Source organism: Mustelus asterias, chromosome 3 (genome assembly GCF_964213995.1).
Source record: "Mustelus asterias chromosome 3, sMusAst1.hap1.1, whole genome shotgun sequence".
Taxonomy (NCBI): Eukaryota; Metazoa; Chordata; class Chondrichthyes; order Carcharhiniformes; family Triakidae; genus Mustelus; species Mustelus asterias.
This window is the reverse complement of record NC_135803.1, coordinates 94,674,137-94,695,938: the sequence shown is the minus strand read 5'-3', so window position 1 is coordinate 94,695,938 and position 21,802 is coordinate 94,674,137. Positions and strand designations below refer to the sequence as shown.

Genomic DNA, 21,802 nt, shown 5'->3' with positions numbered 1-21,802 from the left:
CCTTGACAGACTATGGCACTAGTGAAGCCTGGCACAGAGGCAGATTCATGATGTTATGCACAGAGATTGTTTGGCCCATCATGTGAGTATATTGACTCTTACAAAGAGCTATCCAGCTAGTCCCACTCTCCTGCCATTTCCCCTTTGCCCTTCTTATACATTGTTTTAGGAATACTGGAACAGGAGTAGACCACTCAGTCACTCGCGCTTACTCACCATTCAATCAGATCATCGATCTGTATCTTAATCCCATTTACCCACCAATGTTTGGTCACCCTTAGCACCTTTTGTTCAGTTGACCTTCAGAAAGCTCTGCTTTTTGGAGCAGACAGTGCCAGATTTTCACTATTATTCGGGTGATGCTATGTTTTCTGACCTCTATCCTAGCCCCAATTTTAAGATCTTATCCCGGCTAGCTCTCAGCCACTGCTCGAGTGTGAGCCCAGAGCAGTGTGGTTGGATGAGTTGCTCAACTGTGAGTGCCGTTGTACACATGTCCTGTTTCCTCCCCCCAGGGTCATGGAGAAGTATTCTCCACAGATCTGAATGGATTGTGATCATGTGTGGGATGCCCAAGCCTTCTAAGTCAGAGATGCTGCAGCCAATGGTACCATGCCCTCATGTCCATCCTACCCACCCTGTCAATCAATTGACGAATCCACACTGCAAGCCACCTTCACAAAATTATTCCTTTGTTTAGTTGGTCAGAAAGCAAGGGTTGAATGAAATTCTTTGCAGCACTGTTTTTAATTATATGGTAACTTGAGACCACAATAAAGGTAATCAAATGTACTGTTTAAAAAACTTCTTTATGTAAATAAGTAACAATGTTTAATAATAACAGTAACTCAGCAGAATAGTAATAACTATGAAAACAGGAGCACTAGTAAAGGGAGAACACTCTCTTGCAGACTGAAAAGCCCGCCAAAACCTGCACATGCTCAGAATCCTCTAGAGAGGCCAGTAAAACAATTACAAAGGAGAAAAGCTTATAAGAACACTATGCACTCAAGATAACACTAACAATTTACCTTTTCATCCCTCTCCCTCCACACTGGATGCACCTTTTATTTCCATGTACTATCCCTCGACTCCCACATGACAGGCATTTTAGCTGCATTTAAAATAAAACACTTGTACTTGACATCAAAATCATTTGTATCCCAGTTACCCAGAGAATGGATGTGGCTCCAATACACTCCCACTCAGTAAAGGAATTCTCTCCCACCCGGCACAGCAGAGTACAGGCCCCAGCCTGTATTCTACCTCTGTCGCAGATGGATGGGGGGAAAAGGCAGGTTGTGAGGGCAAGGTGGAGAGTAGGGCTGGGGTGTTGATATTGGCCATTTTCACCTAACCACCCAACGGGAAACTGAAACCAAAGAGCTGAAGTCAGTGTAGAGTAATACTGAGCAGGGTGTAAAACCAACAGCCCACCTAACCCTGTCAGTGCCCTGCCTGGAGAATTTGGTTAAAATGAACCCCATGATGCAGGAATTTGACTGAATTTATCACACAAACCAGTTGAAAGCAAGAGTATACTCAGCAGTGCACTAAGAATGTCCAAAATTCATCCCATTTTAAAGCTACACACTTTTTTCTCTCCCCCATTTCCTCCTGCGTGGGTTTCCTCCGGTTTCCTCCCACAGTCCAAAGATGTGCAGGTTAGGTTAATTGGCCTATAGTGTCCAGGTGGGCCTGTGTAAGATGCTCTTTCAGAGAGACGTTGCAGACTCGATGGGCCAAATGGCCTGCTTCTGCACTATAGGGATTCTATGGTTTTTAAAGTCTAGCTTTATCCAGTATTGAATCCCGCACTCATATCTTTATATCTCCACCTCAGGGACATGGTTCTAAATACTGGGTGTGCCCTGTGTCTGCCCCCCCCACCCCACCAGCTAGTACCCTCACTCACTTTTCAAATCACTCATCCATTTGTCAGACACACACTTCATCAAAAACTGTGACAATCAAAATACTTTGTTCAAAAATTCTCTTTTTAAATCTTGCTCTTCACTACAAGTGAAATTCAGCATTGAGCAAAGTAGCTTATTGTTTTCATTCCCAGGATGCAGGAGTGTTGCCAGCTTCTATTGCCAATCATAGTGCAACTGAGTGTCTTGCTAGCCACCTGAGTGTGTGTTAAGGGTTAACAGCTGCAGGACTGGAGTCACATGTAGTCCAGACCAGGTAATGATGGGAGGTTTGATTCCCTAAAGGACATTAATGAACAAGGTGGGTCTTCTTGACAGTTCAACATCCTCACAGTCTTTCACTGACACATTCTGCAGAATTATTAAAGTGATTTTAAATTCCCAAACTGTGACAATAAGATTGGAACTTCTGTGCTGACTGGATTATTAGCTCAAATCTTTGTCCAGTCAAGTAACCACTACACTACAAGATGGAGGACCTGTCTTGGACTATGTCAGTAGCCTGGACAAGCCAATAACAGAAGACTTAGTACCTACACAAATGCAGAAATTCATTTCCCAATGAGGGGTCGAGATATGAAATATTCCAGATTGAGTTAATCTGAGCTGGAGTTGTCCCCACCCCACCTCTGACCTACAGAAGGTGTGGGTGTGTGGAATGATAGGGGTAATCTCCAAGGAATTCTACTCTTCATTGTCATCCATCAGCTTTAAAGGTAAACTGCAAGGTGCTGGCACGGGTGGAACTGTAGCCCGATCCCAGAGTTAGCACCTTCAGATGTGAAGGGGAGGAAAAGAGGAAAGGATTTTGGGAATAGTAAGTCTTATCACATCGGCATGCTACAGGTAAATAACCGTAAATTGTAAAAATTAAACTATAAAGTCTGTGACTCACCTTTCCCTTCCCGCTGCAATGTGAACACCGGTATTTCCCTCTGCCCTTGCACTTGTGGCAACGCTGAAACAGAACACAATGAATCAAATGAACCTAATCTCACAGAGAACCAATCTCCACCAGCCCAACTTTATTCTCATTCCTTAAACAGTCAGTTCCCCAATTCAGGGTGGATGAGAACAGGGCAGACTGGACTAGAACCAGAGACTGAAAAGTTTTGTGAAATATTGGATTATATAGTCTATCATAATATGCAATATATCAGACAGGATTCACTACGGTAAAGTCGTCATTATCAGAGATGGAGAAATTTGAATATGATAGAAAAGAGCCAAATACATCAAGATAGGATAGGATAGATTCCGACAGACTGGAGTTAGATTGTGCTAGATTAGATTAAAATGGGGCAAGCTACAGCACTTATACTGGATATAGGATTAGACAGGGTTAGGATACAACAGGTTGGGAGAAGAACATCCTGAGTGTAAGAGTGTAAGATTCACCCAAAAAAATTCTAAGTCCCCAATTTGCAGGAAAATGGGAGTAACTCCCACTGGTCATCACAGAGTACCCTAGCGTGATTCACTCTGAAAATCAGAGGGCAGGGCCTATTCCTGCCCGAAAGGCCAGCAGCATAGCGCTGAGTGGACATCTGCGCATATGTCAATCTGTCAGCATGTAGATCGGAGCGCGTAGAGTGGCCCCCCATTGCTGGCCTCCCGATCAATGGCCAGCTCAGCAACCCCCCATTGCTGGCCTTGCAAAGTCCCCCCAACCCAGTCGCTGGCCTCCCAGACATCCCCTGGCAAGCCCCAATGTGTCCCCACCCGGCGAGCCCCGATCACTCAATTCCCTACCTGCTCCCAACAATCACGAACCTCAACCCCCGGATGGCCTGTCCCGATCACCGGCCTCCCTCCCTCTGCCAGCAGAGTGGATACCCCCGCTACCCCCATCGATCGCCCCAATAAGCCCCACCCACAATAGACCCCCACCCCCAAAGACCTCACCACCCCTCTGGCTCCGCCCCAGGTTAGCACTGCCCAAGGGGCACCCCCCTTACTCCTCAGGGGGGGCTTCTGTTCACACCAGTGGGGTCGGCCACCTGTTCCCCATTAGTGGGGAGCAGTTGTAAACCCTGCTGGAGTGAACCACTCCTGGTGGGGGGAGATGCTAGCGGGCCCAGAGACTTCAGTCTAAAAATCGTGATTTCCATATTGAATCAGCTCCGTGTCAATTTCTGGGACGGAGCTGATTACTCTGGAAACTTTGGGCTGGGAGACTCGCAGAGGCCATGGTGCCCAGCGGAAAGCCCGTGAAACGGCCCCCACTGATATCTCCTGTGCTGCTGGAGCAGCATAGCGGGCTGGGAGAATCGCCCACCCACATTTTAGATATAAATTCTTTGATATTCTATTCACGATTCACATTTGTGTTTGTTATCACTGTGAAAAAACTGATAATCCCAGAGGGACGAATGATTTCCTGGATTTACTGGCAATCTTTGGGCAAATCCATAATAATTACCTTGACTGCTGCAGTGTGAGGAACCGGAACTTTCTTTATAGAATCCTGAAACATTGGTGGGATCTCAACAACAACATCCCATGGAAGGGGAGGAGAGCCACAGGCGATACTGTCGACTGGCTGACCTGCAAAGAATATGTTTTACAACTCAATCACATGTCAAAACTGAGCAAGAGTCTGAGGGGTAAATCATTCATAAAGTGGCTAGGGGTCTATTTTCACCACACTAACCTCCACCTGCTCCATGTTGTGTGGGCCTACAGTGTCAGCCTGGACTCATTGGCAGCAATGTTGTCTCAGAATCACAACGTCATGGTATCCAAATACGATAGAGGCTTGCATGCAGAATCTACGCCAACACCCCAGTTCAGTACTGTGGGAGTGATGCATTGTCCAAAATGTTGTCTTTTGAATGAGGCATTACATTGAAGCTCTCTTAGGTGAAGCTTAGACTTGACTGCCTGGGCATCCCTCCCTGCCTCCTAACTAGAATGCCTGCCTAAATCCCCCCCCCCCCCCGCACAACTCCTGACTTTTACCAATGACACTAAACCTCCAGTCAGGGGTAATCCTGACCCATTGGCCAGATAATGCTTCCTGACAAGTAGAAGCAGGAGATCGACAGCCAGCTGAATAAAACAAAAACAATGAAAAACAATAACAGCAATAATTTGCATTTGATTTTGATTTGATTTATTATTGTCACATGTATTAGCATACTGTGAAAAGTATTGTTTCTTGCGCACTATACAGACAAAGCATACCCTTTATAGAGAGGGAAACGAGAGAGTACAGAATTTAGTGTTACAGTCATAGCTAGGGTGTAGAGAAAGATCAACTTAATGCAAGGTTCAAAATCCATTCAAAATTCTGACAGCATCAGGGAAGAAGTTGTTCTTGAGTCGGTTGGTACGTGACCTCAGATTTTTGTATCTTTTTCCTGACAGAAGAAAGTGAAAGAGAGAATGTCCGGGGTGCGTGGGGTCCTTAATTATGCTGGCTGCTTTGCCGAGGCAGCGGGAAGTGTAGACAGAGTCAATGGATGGGAGGCTGATTTGAATGATGAATTGGGCTACATTCAAGACCTTTTGTAGTTTCTTGCAGTGTAGGGCAGAGCAGGAGCCACACTAAGCTGTGATACAACCAGAAAGAATGCTTTCTATGGTGCATCTGTAAAAATTAGTGAGAGTCGTAGCGGACATGTCAAATTTCCTTAGTCTTCTGAGAAAGTAGAGGCTTTGATGGGCTTACTTAACTATAGAGTCGGCATGGGGGGACCATGGCAGGTGATCTGAACACCTAAAAACTTGAAGCTCTCGACCCTTTCTACTTCGTCCCCATTGATGTAGACAGGGGCATGTTCTCCTTTACGCTTCCTGAAGTCGATGACAATCTCCTTAGTTTTGTTGACATTGAGGGAGAGATTATTGTTGCCGCACCAGTTCACCAGATTCTCTATCTCATTCTTGTACTCTATCTCATCATTGTTTGAGATCCGACCCACTACGGTGGTGTCGTTAGCAAACTTGAAAATCGAATTGGAGGAGAATTTGGCCATACAATCATAAGTGTATAAGGAGTATAGAAGGGGGCTGAGAACACAGCTTTGTGGGGCACCGGTGTTGAGGATGATCGTGGAGGTGTTGTTGTTGCCTATCCTTACTGATTGTGATCTGTGAGTTAGGAAGTTCAGGATCCAGTCACAGAGGGAGGAGCTGAGGCCCAGGCCACGGAGTTTGGAAATGAGTTTTATGGGAATAATGGTGTTAATGGCTGAGCTGTAGTCAATAAATAGGAGTCTGACATAGGTGTCTTTATTAGCTAGGTGTTCCAGGGTAGAATGCAGGGCTAGGGAGATGGCGTCTGCTGTGAACCTATTGCAGCAGTAGGCAAACTGTAGTGGATCCAGGTAGTCCGGGAGGCTGGAATTGATTTGTGCCATGACTAGCCTTTCGAAGCACTTCATAATGATGGATGTCAGAGCCACCAACCAATAGTCATTAAGGCACGCTGCTTGGTTTTTCTTAGGTACCGAGTGATGGTCATCTTCATAAAGCAGATAGGGACCTCAGATTGTTGTAAAGAGACGTTGAAGATGTCTGCGAATACCCCCACCAGCTGATCCGCGCAGGATCTAAGTGCTCGTCCGGGTACCCCATCCAGGCCAACCGTTTTCCGTGGGCTGACCTTCAAGAAAGCTGCTCTGACACCAGCAATGGTGACCCCAGATATTGGTTCATCCAGGGCTACCAGGGTGGAGGGCATGCTCCCGCTGACTTCTTGCTCAAAATGGGTGTAGAATGCATTGAGCTCATCAGGGAGGAGTGCGTTGGAGTTGGTGATTTTACGTGCCTTCATCTTGTAGCCTGTTATGTCTTGCAGACCTTGCCATAGTCGATGGGGGTCGGTGTGGCTAGCCTGGGACTCTAGCTTGGTCCGATACTGTCTTTTGGCATCTTTGATGGATCTCCTTAGATCGTATCTGGCTTTCTTGTACAATGATGTGGAGATGCCGGCGTTGGACTGGGGTAAGCACAGTTGTGAGACTTCTTTCTTGTACAAGTCAGGGTCGCCTGACTTGAACGCCTCAGACCTGGACTTCAGCAAGCAGTGGATATCCCTGTTCATCCATGGTTTCCAGTTGGGGAACACACTGATTTGCTTCTTTGGCACACAGTTTTCTGCAAACTTACTAATGAAGTCAGTTACTGTAGTGGCGTACTTGTTCAGGCTGGCTGCAGAGTTTTTAAATACTGACCAGTCCACTGACTCCAAGCAGCCCCGTAGGAGATCATCCGATTCCTCAGACCAACATTGCACGACTTTCTTTGATAGATTCTCCTGTTTCAGTTTTTGCTTGTAAGCTGGGAGCAGGAGCACAGCCTTGTGGTCTGATTTGCCAAAGTGTGGGTGGGCGATAGAGTGGTAGGCATGTTTGATATTTGTGTAGCAGTGGTCTAGGATGTTTGGGCCTCTGGTGGAACAGGAGACATGTTGGTGGTAACTTGGTAGTACGCTCTTGAGCTTGGCCTGATTGAAGTCCCCGGCCACGATGAACAAGGCCTCAGGATGTTTCGTCTCAAGGCTATTCGTAGTGGTGTCCATTTCGTCCAGCGCAATCTTCACGTCCCCATGGGGTGGGATGCTAACTGCCATCAGAATAACGGAGGTGAACTCCCGTGAAAGGTAATAGGGCAGCATTTTAGCGTCAGGTAGTCTAGGTTTGGGAAGCGGAAACTTGCCAGTGTTGCTACGTCTAGGCACCACGAGGTGTTGATTAGAAAGCAGACCCTACCTCCCCATGCCTTGCCTGAGGCCGCTGTACGGTCCATTCGATGGATTGAGAAGCCCTCTGATGGTTGGGCGCTGTCTGGTGAAGCAGGAGTGAACCATGTCTCCGTGAAACAGAGTAAACAGCAGTCCCCCAGTTCTCTTTTGAAAGTGAGTCTGGCGCTAAGTTCGTCTAGCTTGTTTTCCAGAGATTTATATCGCACCTCTAATGTACTAAAACATTTCGAGGCACTTCAAAGGAGCGTAATCGGACAAATGTTTACACCAAGTATATGAGAGGTAAGGTTGGTTTTAAGGAACATCTTAACTGAGGGAAGAGAGATTTAGGGAGGGACTTCCAGAGCACAGGGCCTTGACAGCTGAAGGCATGGACTATAATGGTTGAGTGAAGGAAGTGGAGGACGGGCAAGAGGCCAGAATTGGAGGAACCTTCAAATGTTACAATCTGTGTAGTTGCAGTTGAGATGCTTACTGAGGAACACAGCAGTGTCACTGAGGATGAGCAGTCAAACTAAGGGTGACCTACAAACAGCATGGCACAAATTGGATTTTGACTTGAATGGTTTTCACTGATTGGGTTGAAATGCCTTTGGATGTGCGCCTTTAGAGAGATGTTTGATTCCAGTTTCTAATTTGTCAGTAAATTGAAAGCTTTGCTAAATACACTCTCACCTCTAAACGGCTCATGTGTCCATTCAGTTAGCCGGGATTCGATAAAGGTCTCAAGACGATACTGAAAGAGAAAAGAAATGTAGATATTTAAGGGGGATAGTGTTTCTGGACTAGTAATCCAGAGACGCAGGCTAATGCTCTGGTGACATTGGTTCAAATTCCACCACGGCAGCTGGTAGAATTTCAAATTCAATAAATACGTCTGGAATATATAGCTTGTAACAGTGACCATGAAACTATTATCAAATGTTGTAAAAACCCATCTGGTTCACTAATGTCCTTTAGTAATATCCTTGCTTGGTCTGGCCTACATGTGTCTCCAGACCCACTTGTAATGTCATTGACTCTTAACTGCCCTCAATTGCAAGTTCAAGGGAAAATAGGGATGGGCAACAAATGCTGACCTTGCCAGACATGCGCACATCACATGAAGGGATAAAAAAATTTGAGAACATTGCCTGTAAAGCCCAATCACCAGGGCCCAATCACATCCCACCTGCCCATCAACGGGGGCGAATCACAATCCTCTGTCCATTACTGGGGCAATCACTACCCACAACACCACCACTCCCCCCTCCCCAAAAAACATTAGCAGGGGCCAATCACAGCCCAGCTCACCACCACCAGGGATGAATCACCCGCTTGTCCATCTCTAAGGGCCAATCACAGCCCACCTCTCCATCACCAGAGCCCAATCACAGTCCACCGCTCCATCACAGCTCAGTGCTCCATCACCAGGGCCCAATCACAGCCCATCGCTCCATTACCAGGGCCCAATCACAGCCCACCGCTCCATCACCAGGGCCCAATCACAGCTCAGCGCTCCATCACCAGGGCCCAATCACAGCCCACCGTCCATCACCAGACCCAATCACAGCCCACCGCTCCATTACCAGGGCCCAATCACAGCCCACCGCTCCACCACCAGGGTCCAATCACAGCCCACTGCTCATCACCAGGACCCAATCACAGCCCACTGCTCTATCACCAAGAGCCAATCACAGTCCATCTCTGTTATTAGGCTCCATGAACAGAATATTTGCTTCCTGAGGCTGTGTCTGTTTGAAGGCCGCGTGATCAGTGATCCTCTTGAACTTTGCTTTCTTGCTATATAGGAAATACAAACGGAAGAATGAGGAAACACTGTATTTAAAACAGTTTGAGAATCAACCCATAGCATTCCAAACATGCCTGACTCTCAAGAGGTGTCCCTGGCTTTGAATATCAAAAGCTAGATGGAACTTGCCTCACACAAGCTCTGATGGGTTTACATAGAGGAGGCAGAAGAGGGACCAAGAAACAAAATGGAAGATCGCATGACTGGATTAGGGATGGGAAGGTGAAAGGATTTAAAAAAAAATTAATGTCTTACCCTGTACATGTTGAATGGTGTGAGATCCCGAAAGACCATGTCTCGGGCAGGGCTGCTGCTGTAACAGCAGTGAGCAGCAGAAAACTGTGTCAATGCCTCTCTTGCTGCTTCTTCAGTGATGGATGGAATTCTAGAGAGAAGTAGACAGAATGTCAAGTCTGAATCCCAGGAAATGCTGTATTCCCAGCTTCATTCCTTTTGGGGACGTTCTCTCCAGGATCCTGGCCCAACATTTACCCCTCAACTAAAAACACATAGCCATGATCTCGATGCCCATTTCCACAGCCACACAGCGTGAGCTGAGAACAAACAAACCCAATCTGCCTGGAGGGTCTTCCTGGTGTTGGATGTTGATTTTTTTACTGTAATAATGGGGCTTCACTCAGTGTCACAGTGTGAGCTGGTAACACCCATCAGCCAGAGAGAGTTTAGAGCAGAATAGCAACATAGGAACAGGAGGAGGCCATTCAGCCCATTGAGACTGCTCCTCCGTTCAATACTAGCATGGAAGAATTTTTAATGCTCAAAAGCAGTTTTGAATCATCATAACGGTTCAGCAATGAATCAGTCACTTTAATGTTCATGGTGACTGAGTCTACTCCACCGAGAAAGAAATGATATTTGAGATAAAAAAGTAATTTTAGAACTGAGGTAGGTTAAAGTGAGTGTTATTTTTACACCAGATTAGGTGGTCTTCCCTCTAGGATGTTACAAGTATGACTGAAGGCTGACAGTTCACGACCCCTGAGAAGACAGTGTACCTCCATTCTAGCTGGGGTTGTGCTCTCTCCTTCTTATCGGATGGGTGAACTGGTGGAGATATGTAGTTTCCACCTGTAACCAAGAAGAAAGATTCAATTCTCCAAGCACCCACCATTTATACCCAAGTAAATATCCAGGAAAAGGGGTGTGTTGCTGTGGTTATCCCAATAGGATAACTGAAGTTTACTCATGCTGATTAACCCATTGTATTATTCGAAGTGAATTACTGGCTTCCTCCTCATTCTCCACCCCTGTTACCATGGTCCTGACCTGTGAACAGACAATAGATTTGTTTATTTATTAGTGTTACAAGTAGGCTTACGTTAACACTGCAATGAAGTTACTGTGAAAATGCCCTAGTTGCCACACTCTGGCACCTGTTCGGGTATACTGAGGGAGAATTTAGCATGGCTAATGTACCTAACCAGCACGTCTTTCAGATTGTGGGAAGAAACCGGAGCACCTGGAGGAAACCCACACAGGCGTGGGGAGAATGTGCAGACTCCACAGAGAGGGACCCAAGCTAGGAATTGAACCCAGGTGCCTGCCGCTGTGAGGCAAGTAGTGCAAACCACAATGCCACCATGCTACCCAGAAGAGCCAATTCTTCGCTCTTGTAGAGCCACTCTTCACATGTGAATTCAAGTGGTGAACGTTGGCAGATTCTTTGGCCTGGGGGGGGCTTCGCACTGACCCTGCCCTCCCCTCAAAGGTCCACTAATGGTCTGCAGAAAGCACTCAGATGCAAGGATCTACCACAGCCCAGGGACATAAGCAGACAATACACTGAGTGACTGAGGAGCCCCAGGCAGCTATCTCTGGGATAAAAATACCCCTCCAGCTCTTCAAAATACTCCAAATTAATGGAACATTCATCATCTGAGATTCAACAAGGGGATAAGCACACTTGCTATCAACTCACTATACCCGTGTGGATATTTCACTACAAACCTACCACCACCTGCGACAGTTCCCTCGTAGCCCCTCACATTGTCCAGCATTTCTATAGGAGGCGCAGTTGGGCCTTCTTCATCCTCCAAGTCCTCTGGTCCATCTGCATGAGATCAGGACAGTTAGAAGTGTGTTGACCACTGTAACATCTCTGACTGACCACAGGAGCTGGCCCTATTGAGTACTGTTTCTTTGAGTGGAAATCTGTCCTGGGCTATATCACTAAATCGACAGGATTGTATGGGTTTCCTATTATCAACCCTGCTTGGAAATCTGTTCCATGAATGAATGAAAATAGGGGAGGAGAGAAAGATTTGTATTACTATAGAAAAAAAACTAGACAGGATAGATGCAGGCAGGATGTTCCCAATGGTGGGGGAGTCCAGAACCAGGGGGTCACAGTCTGAGGATTCAGGGTAGGCCATTTAGGACGGTGGTGAGGAGATATTTCTTCACCTAAAGAGTGGTGAGCCTGTGGAGTTCATTACCACAGGAAGTAGTTGATACCAAGACATTGAATGTATTCAAGAGGCAGCTACATTTAGCACTTGGGGCGAGTGGGATCAAAGGTCACGGGGAGAAAGCAGGCTTAGGCTATTGAGTTGGATGATCAGCCATGATCGTAATGAATAGAGGAGCAGGCTCGAAGGGCCAAATGGCCTCCTTCTGCTTCTATCTTCTATGTTTCTATAGCCCCCACCATAATTTGATTTGATTTATTATTGCCACATGTATTAACATACAGTGAAAAGTATTGTTTCTTGCGTGCTATCTAGACAAATACCGTTCATAGAGAAGGAAACAAGAGAGTGCAGAATGTAGTGTTACAGTCATAGCTAGGGTGTAGAGAAAGATGCAAGGTAAATCCATTCAAAAGTCTGACAGCAGCAGGGAAGAAGCTGTTCTCGAGTCGGTTGGTACGTGACCTCAGACTTTTGTATATTTTTCCCGACGGAAGAAGGTGGAAGAGAGAATATCCGGGGTGCGTGGGGTCCTTAATTATGCTGCCATTTTTTGGTAAGATTGCACCCAATGTGTTGGCCATTTAAGATAGAGAGGAGGATTTTTTTTCTGCTGAGGGTTGAGAGACTTTGGAATTCTCTTCCTCAAAAGGTGGTTGAGGCAGAGTCTTTGAATATCTTCAAGGCTGAGGTAGATACGTTCTTGATTAGTGAGGGGGTGAAAGGTTTTCGGGGTAGATAGCAATGTAAAGTTAAGGTTAAAATTAGATCAGTGATAATCTTATTGAATGGTGGAGCAGGCCCAAGGGGCCGAGTGGCCTACTCCTGCCACTAATTTGTGTGTTTGTATAGTTGAATTCAATGGAAGTGAATATTAAATGGGAAATATTAGAGGTGGCCAAGTAGATACCACCTACTTTACATTACCCTCCAACTGAATGGCTTGCTAGGTGTAGTAGCGTGGCCCTTTAAGGAGGGCGTTTCCTGAGGGCCATGTGACCAGTGAGGATCCTATGGATCGTCCTCGTGGGAACTGAGTCAATTGGCAGGAAGGCAAGTACCACGGGTCAAGAAGGGATTCGCGGTTGGAGTCAGGGAGTCGAGTGGGGCAGTTGCATTGTAATCTAGTTTGACCTTGTATATATATTATTCTTTATTTGGCAATCAAGCCTTTTTTTGTTAAGCCACATCAAGTCATCCCTGATATATTACATTGGCAACGAAACAAAACATTGAAGACTTCGAGGATCGCAGTGTCCAGCTAGACGGGCTACACTCATAGTCCCCATTTTAAAACTAGATCAGGCAATAAGAATTTACGGGAATTACAGATCAACTGTCATTCAAGGAGCACAGATAGACAGGTACCCCATAGCCAAAATTTAAGATCTTTATGTTAAACCAGCAGGAGGTTCAAATTAGACTAAGTTAGACCTCAGGCACGCCTATCAGCAGCTGGAGTTGGATAAAGACTCACAAAAGCTGGTGACAATCAACACTCACAAGGGTATGTACAAATATGCAAGGTTGCTTTTGGAGTCTCATCAGCCTATGTCACTTTCTAGCATACGATGGAGAGTCTATTACCAAGGCATCCCCAATCTAGTGGTTTATCTGGATGATGTACTAATCACAGAGCAGCACGGTGGCATGGTGCCACCGCTGCCTGACCGTGCCAGGGACCCGGGTTCAATTCTGGCCTCGGGTCACTGCCTGTGTGGAGTTTGCACAATCTCCCCGTGTCTGCATGGGTTTCCTATGGCTGTTCCGGTTTCCTCCCACAGTCCAAAGAAGTGCAGGTTAGGTTGATTGGCCATGCTAAATTCACTCTAGTGTCAAGGAGATTAGCAAGGGAAATATGTGGGGTTACAGGAAGAGGGCCTGGGAGGGATTGATGTTGGCGCAGACTCGATGGGCCGAATGGCCTCCTTCTGCACTGTAGGATTTCTATGACTGGTACTTCACCTGAAGGTCACAGATCCAATTTAGAAGAAGTATTGAGACGGTTTAAGAAAGCAGAGGTTAGGCGGAAATGGGAGAAATGTACATTTCAATCAGAAGAACTTATCTACTTAGGATTTAGTATCCATTCAAAAGGACTACAACTTTTGGAAGAAAAAGTAAAGGCCATCAAGGAGGACCCACAGTCAAGACGTATCCAAGCTGGAATCATTTCTGGGGATAGTAAATTACTACGTCAGATTTTTAAAAATGTTTCTACCATCTTCGCCCCACTTCATCAACTGTTATTAAAAACACCAAAGGTGGAAATGGGGAGAAGAACAAAAGGAAGCTTTCATAAAAGTTAAACAGGCTCTGCAGTCATCTGTCTTGTTGGTACATTTCGACCCAAACACACCCTAATAGTAACCTGCGCTGCTTCACCGTAAGGAGTGGGAGCTGGTTAATCCCACTGGATGTCTGATGGTGCAGAAAGGCCCATTGCCTTTGCTTCTAGATTGTTGTCTGACACAAGAAGAAATACTCCCAAATAGACAAGGAAAGCTTGGCTGTCATCTACGCAGTCAAAATGTTCATTGATGTATTTATGGCTGATATTTTACAATAATCTCAGACCACGAGCCATTGTTAGGTCTATTTACAGAAAATAAGCCGGTGCCACCAATTGCCTCCACAGTGATGCAACGATGGGTCTTTTGTTAGCAGTGTGCAGTTATATATTTCAGCATCACCCTGGAACACAGATATCACATGCAAACACACTTAGCCGGTTGCCTTTGCCACAAACAGTATCATTACCACCGGTTCCTGAAGAGATTATACTAGCACTGCATTTAACAGAGACCTTGCCAGTCTTGGCAAAACATAAAGTTGTGGACAGGAAGCGACCTGTATTGTTGAAGGTAAAAAAGATGGCAATGCAAGGATGTTGGTATGAGAAGTCGGAGTTGTTAAAACCTTACCAAAGTAGAAGAATGGAAATAACCTGTGAAGATGGATGTTCCTGTGGGGCGGAGCGGGCGCAGAGTAATAGTCCCAACCCACGGGAGATGACTCCTGTTACAAGAACTGCACGACTCTCATCTAGGTCAAAATAGAATGAAGACCCTAGCTAGGAGTTGTGTGAGGTGGCAGGGCATTGACAAGGATAAAGAACAGATGGTTAATGCCCTAGTTGCGAAGCTCAACAGGCTTTATCACCACTGGCAAATTTGCATCCATGGGAATGGCCAGTCCGACCATGGGCGAGGCTACTCATAGGTTTTGCCAGGCCATTTATGGGTCATATGTTTCTTACATTAGTAGATGCATACTCCCCCATGGCATTCCAGAAGTGGTGGTGTTGGACAATGGCACATCATTCACGGTGGAAAAATTCCAAAAATTTCTCAAGCCCAATGTCATTGTCATGTGAGGTCAGCACCTTACCATCCGGTATCAAATGGACTGACATAGTGTGCGGTACAAACATTTCAGTCATCAATAAAAAAACAGGTGAACAGGCCTCTTCCTTAAATCATGGCCAGTTTTTTATTATCATATAACATCGCCCCAAACATGACCACAGTGGTCACGCCAGCCGAGTTACTGATGGGACAGCAACTAGGAACTCAATTGCACATGATATTCCCAAATTTGGCAAGAAGGTTGGAGGCTTGGCAAAGATCTTAGAAGGAAAATCACAATTTAGGAAGGAGTAAAATGGAGGGTTCAGTCTTGGTCATAAATTTCGCAGTAGGCCTGGAATGGGTGGCTGATAAAATAGTGGAGCGAACAGGACCAGTCTTCTACGTTGTGGAGATACAAGGCTGCAGGCTTAGGAAACACATGAACCATTTAAGGAGGAGAGCAGTATTGGGCACAGGGGATCCACAGGCGACCCCTGCAGATAGTTCAAGGATGCCAGGTCTGGTTACTGGGATTTTGGTGGAGAATGTGGGACTGGAGCCTTCAATGGTTGTGGAGCCTGAGGAGCCAGAAGCTGCCAAAGAACCATCAGATCCTGTATTAACGAGACTGCCTTTTCTGTCTGTCCAGTCTGGCTCTTTAAATGTAGAGGAGCCTGCTACCAAACTGAGGCGCTCCATCAGAGCCTGGAAGTGTCTGGACTGATTGAATGTTTGCTGAGTTTCCACTGGTTCTTCCTCATAACCTCTTTATATCAGAGCCTGTTGTGCACCTTATTAAGCCTGTTCTTTGTTTCTCCTTAGAGTATTTTGGATTTTGGGAGAAGGGAGTGTAGCAGTGTGGCCCTTTAAAGGGGGGGCATTTCCTGAGGGCCATATGACCGGCAAGGGCCCTATGGATTGCCCTGGCGGGAAGCTGAGCCAATTGGCAGGAAGGCGAGTACCACGGGTCAAGAAGGGACTCGCAATTGGAATCAGGGAGTCAAGTGGAGCAGTTGCATTGTAATCGAGTCTGACCTTGTGTGTTTTTATTATTCTTTATTTGGTAATAAAGCCTTTTATTGTTAAGCCACATCGAGTCACCCTCAATTACACTAGGTCATTTCAGAGGCAGTTAAGAGCCAACCACATTGCTTTGGGTCCGGAGTGACATGAAGGCCAGACCAGGTAAAGATGGCAGATTTCCTTCCCTAAAGGACATTAGTGAACTAGATGGTTTATGTTGTCATGATCACCATTACTGAGATCAGCTTTCAATTCCAGATTTTATTCATTGAATTTAAATTCTACCAGCCACCATGGTGGGTTTTGAACCCATGTCCCCAGAACATTAGCTCGGACCTCTGGATTACTAGTCTAGTGGCAACATCATGATGAAACCATCTCTGCCAGTGAGACTGAGCTCTTACGGAGAAACACATCCATGGCAGGGTTAGCTGGCTTCATTTTGGATAACAGCCCATAGGGGCTGGTAACATTGTCTCCCTGTGGTCACAGAGTACGGAAAATAAATTGATTAGGGCTCCAGAAGTGTGAACATTTGGTGAGGGCAGGATTGGGGGTCAGTATGATGCTCGGCTCTTCCCAGTAGGAAAAGCCTGCTTGGTGCAGTACTGAAGCACAGCTATTGCTTTGGAAAGAGTATATCAGGGTCTGACTGGGGAGGACTTGGACAGCAATGGAGCTATGTGTGGTTTTAACGAAGATGCTGTTGGGTCTATTACAAATTGCTGTCTGGCCAGCTTGCCACTCCCCACTCACTTCCCAGCCTTGCTGTCAGCACAAAGAGACATATGAATCCCACTAGATTAGGAATGTTCCAGTCAAATTTCCTATCCTGACTAGGGTGTGTGTGTGTGTGTGTTGGGCAGGGGGACGGGGGTGGGGTGGGTGTGCAGGGCAATTTTCACAGCACGTTCAGAATTCAGGGTTCCTACTTTCCACTGTGGAAAGACCAGCTAACGAGAGGGTTTCTTTCTGAGTGAGGGGATTCTCAAATGGACAATGCAGTTCTGAGCACAGGAAAACAAATCAGTTACACTGACATCCAACCTCCCCACCCCGCCACCGGAAGCACCTAACTATACACAATCTCAACACAATGAGTAATGTACCCACATGGAAGGGGTATCTATCAGTGGGTGGGATTTTTAGGGTCATGATGATAATTTAGTTAGATTTAGAATAGTTATAGAAAAGAATAAAGGTAGACTAAGAGTAGAAGTTTTAAATTGGGGAACAGACATTTTTACTAAGATGAGATAACAAGGCAAGGGAATACACAAGAAATGGTAGGATAATGAAAAACACTGAGCAGAAGGACTTTGCAGTGCATGTCCACAGATCCCTAAAGGTGACAGGAGAGGCAGATACAGTGATCACGTGGGACACCTTCTTTTGTTGGCCGAGGGATGGAATGTAAGAGTGGGGAGCCTGGAATGGAGAATCTTAGCTGTGAGGAAAGACTAGATTTTATAATTTGATTTATTCTTGCATGGGGCGAGGGTGTCACTGGCAATGCTTATTACCCATTTCTAATTACCCCCAAGAAGGGGCGACATGGTAGTACACTGGTTAGCACTGCTGCCTCACAGCGCCAGAGACCTGGGTTCAATTCTGGTCTTGGGTGACTGCCTGTGTGGAATTTGCGCGTTCTCCCCGTGTCTGCGTGGGTTTCCTCCGGGTGCTCCAGTTTCCTCCCACAGTCCAAAGGTGGATTGGCCATGGTGAATTGCCCCTTAGTGTCAGGGACTGACGGGGTAAATATGTGGGGTTACGGGGATAGGGTCTGGGTGGGGTTGTTATTGATGCAGGCTCGATAGGCCGAATGGCCTCCTTCTGCACTGTAGAGATTCTATGATTCTATGATTTTTTTAAAAGCCCACTGCAGTTTTATTTGGTATTGACATTCCTGTGGCAGTTTAGCACAGCTGAGTGGATTACTAAGGCCATTTCAGAGGGCTGGTAAGAGTCAACCACATTGCTGTGGGATTGGAGTCACGTGGAAGCCAGATTTCCTTGCTAAAGGACAATTATTGAACCAGATAGGATTTTGCAACAATGGACGGTCATAACCATGGAGAAAACCTTTCAATTCCACCAGCTACCCTGGTGGGATTTGAACCCACACTCCCGGAGCATTAGCCTGTGCCTCTGGCGAGCTAGTCCAGTGACATTATCACTACATGACTATCTCCCCTTAATAGGATGGGGTTGTTTTCTTTGGAACAGAAGAGGCTGAGGGGAGATTTAACTGAGGTGTATGAAATGATGAGGTGCCTAGAGAGAGCGGACAGGAAGGACCTAGATCTGCCAGCGGAGTGTTCAGTAACAGGGGCATAAATTTAAAATAAATGCAAGAGGGATTAGAATGGAGTTGAATAATATTTTCATCGGGGGAGGGGGGCGGTGGGGGACGGTGGTATGATTGGAATTCACTGATTGAAAGGGTGGGTAGAGGCAGAAAATTAAAGGTATATTTAGATACACATTTGAAGTGCGGCATCTTACAGACCATGAAACCATTGTCAATTGTTGGAAAAACCCATCTGGTTTACTAATGTCCTTTAGGGAAGGAAATTTGCTGACCTTACCTGGTCTGGCCTACATGTGACTCCAGAGCCATAGCAATGTGGTTGACTCTCAACTGCCGTCCAGCAACTAGAGATGGGCAATAAATGCTGGCCAGCCAGCGACACCCACGTCCCATGAATGAATTAAAAAAAACATGAGCTGGAAAGTGGAATTAGTCGCTTGTTTTCAGCTAGGATACTCATGAGGAGCTGAATCAGCTTATTGTGCCGTAAAATCTTTCTGTTTGTACAGTAATTACAGGGTACAGTAACATTACTCAGTGTAGAATAACATTACTCATAGTATACAGTAATATTACTCAGGATACATTAACATTACAAAGGAGATGGCAGCGAAAGTCAAGTCTCTGGCACCATGGTGGCTCTGCAGGGCTATAGTGATAGGGGATTCAATAGTAGGAGATGAAAGTGGGCAAGCAATGGTTAAAAAGTGGGAAGGAAGTGGGGGAGGTGGGGGCAGTACATCCTTCATGGGAAGCTCTGTGATCATTGGGGACAGTTCCTGCCCCTCCCCCTAGATTGTGTGTCCCCCCCCGCTGCTTTATGCTTCCCTCTCTGGCCTCCAAAACCCACTTCCTAGGGTGCCCAATCTCTTCTTGCCCTAAAGCCCAGAACTTATCTCAGTCCCCAAATCCATTGCTCTTCTTCCCAGGGCCTGCCAACCCCACACACTACACCATTCTGGCTCTGCTGGGATCAAACTGCCCACTGCGGCCTACTCTCTGCTCATTAAGGCTGCCGGCAGTATGTTATCACTGTACAGCCACTTTCCTTTTAAAGTTGGTCAATCTATAGTGAGTAGGTTGGGGGTGGTGGTGGTGGCAGTGAGGGCGAACAGTAACCCAGCCCCCACCATGTCAACAAGCTTGCCAAAATGCCTCTGGGACACTGCACTATCCTGCACCCAGACTTTTAGCAAACACACGAATCATGTGGTAAACTAACAAAAAACTTTTCAAAAGTGAACCCACAAATCATCTGCCTCTGCTGCAGGGCATGTTTGAGAAACTGGTCACAGCAAAAGCAGTAAGCAGTTAATGAACCACAAGTAACCTAAAGTACAAATCACTGTCTTCTAGCCACTTTATCATGCTCTCTTTCATTTGTCTAGCTTGGTCTTGAAGTCTTTTATTGCCAGCGCTCTCCCTCTCTGAGTATTTCTTGTTCTACCTGTCCGGCTGTCTGTCTGTCTGTCTGTCTCTCCCTCTCCCTTTCTTTTTCTCACCCTGTTTGCCTCTCACCCACACTCTCTTTCTGTCTGTCTCATACTCTCTTTCATTCGCTGCCCCTCTCGTACACTCTCAGACTCTCTGCCTCTATCACACTCACTCTCACATTCTCTGTCACGGTCTTTCTCACTGTCTCTCTCTCACACACACAATCTCTTTGCCTCCTCACACACACACACTCTGTCATTGCCTGTCTCTGTCTTTCTCTCACTCACACTCACACACTCTCTCAGTGTCTCCTCTCTCACACAGCCTTCCTCACACATACACACTGACTCATTTGCGTGTCTCCGTCTTTCTCTCTCTCACACAGACACATTCTCTCTTTCTCACCGTCTCCTCTCTCTCACTGCCTCTCTCACACTCTCTCTCACAGGCACTGGTCTGCTGTTACTGGTTGAGGGACACAGTTGGAAGCTGACAGCTGAAGAAATATCTGCTTTCCTGCCGGTTTCTTTTAAGGGTCCCTGCCCAATTCACCCCGATTTACACTCACCACTAACTTGTCCCCCTTGTTGAGCTGGGCCCCATTAACAAAGCAAGAGAGCCAACTTACCAGCTTCTGACTGGCCGGGATCCATTGGGAAAGTCTGACAGCACTAGCCGTGCACGAGGCTGACCTCTATCAGCGGAAGTTGTGTTGAGCCAACAGAAATTTCTGTTTTAATTGACGAGCTGTGGATTTCTGCCAAGTTTACACAAGTTCTGATTTTAAGATATAAAAGCTCATGCCTGGGCTTGTTGAATGTGTAACAGGCTCTGCAACATCGTGAATACTTTCCTGGAACTGAGGTTCAACACAATGGGATCACGTGAATTTTTACTGTAAATAGGATTATGCCGATATGGAGGTGGCTCCTAGTTATTGAACTGAGGCAGTTAAAGGGGTATTGCCTTCGAGGAAAAGCTTTTAACAATTTTGTGTTTGGTGCACAGTGGGATGGAGAGAACAGCAAGGACAGTTTGTGACAGACAAACTCAGGTGAAACAAAGGACAGTTTTACCTTTATCACCAGACAAAAAAAGGAACAGAAAGTCAAGTGGGTAAAAACCAGGCAAGTGCAGATTGGTTCAGGATGTAATAAAGCCAGGTGTAAAATAGGGATGTAAATTGGAGTAAGTGTAAATCAAGGCAGGGGTAAAACAGAAAATGGTTCTGAGTGAAAATCAGAGAGGGGGAGATCAGGCCCGGGTGGGGTCCAGGTCTAAGCGGGGATCAATTCTAAGTGGGAATCAGGTCTGGATGGGGATCATAGAAACATAGAAAATAGGAGAGGAGGAAGCCATTTGGTCCTTCGAGTCTGTCCCGCTATTCATTATGTTCATGGCTGATCATCCAATTCAATAGCCTGATCTTGCCGTTCCCCCAATACTCTTTTATCCCCTTCGCCCCAAGAGCGAAACACACGATGTTTTGGTTTCAACTGCTTTCTGTGATACAGAATTCCAAAGGCTCACCACTCTCTGGGTAAAGATATTTCTCCCAATCTCAGTCCGAACAAGGCTTATCCTGCATGCTCAGACTGTGACCTTTGGTTCTGGACACCTCCCACCATCGGGAACATCCTTGCATCTACCCTGTCTAGTCCTGTTAAAATGTTATAGGTTAGAACCATAGAACCATAGAAAATTACAGCTCAGAAACAGGCCTTTTGGCCCTTCTTGTCTGTGCCGAACCATTTTATGCCTAGTCCCACTGACCTGCACTTGGACCATATCCCTCCACACCCCTCTCATCCATGAACCC

General features: G+C 46.2%; 1 protein-coding gene across 3 annotated transcripts in view; it reads right to left on the bottom strand.

The window, feature by feature from the left end:
* The window catches only part of LOC144491480 (protein SSUH2 homolog), a 39,514-nt gene extending 18,649 nt beyond the window's left edge, over window positions 1-20,865 (bottom strand). Inside the window, exons 1-8 of one of the 3 annotated variants that reach the window (XM_078209354.1) lie at window positions 20,612-20,865; window positions 11,409-11,507; window positions 10,453-10,525; window positions 9,692-9,821; window positions 8,320-8,380; window positions 4,357-4,481; window positions 2,830-2,892; window positions 1,032-1,114 (exon numbers count right to left, since the gene is read on the bottom strand). In XM_078209354.1, the coding sequence (XP_078065480.1) occupies window positions 1,032-1,114; window positions 2,830-2,892; window positions 4,357-4,481; window positions 8,320-8,380; window positions 9,692-9,821; window positions 10,453-10,525; window positions 11,409-11,507; window positions 20,612-20,636 (659 nt within the window). In that variant the 5' untranslated portion in view covers window positions 20,637-20,865. The remainder of the gene's footprint in view (window positions 1-1,031; window positions 1,115-2,829; window positions 2,893-4,356; window positions 4,482-8,319; window positions 8,381-9,691; window positions 9,822-10,452; window positions 10,526-11,408; window positions 11,508-20,611) is intronic. The other 2 variants (XM_078209355.1, XM_078209356.1) reach the window with 2 other exon arrangements.
* Window positions 20,866-21,802: the final 937 nt, after the last annotated feature.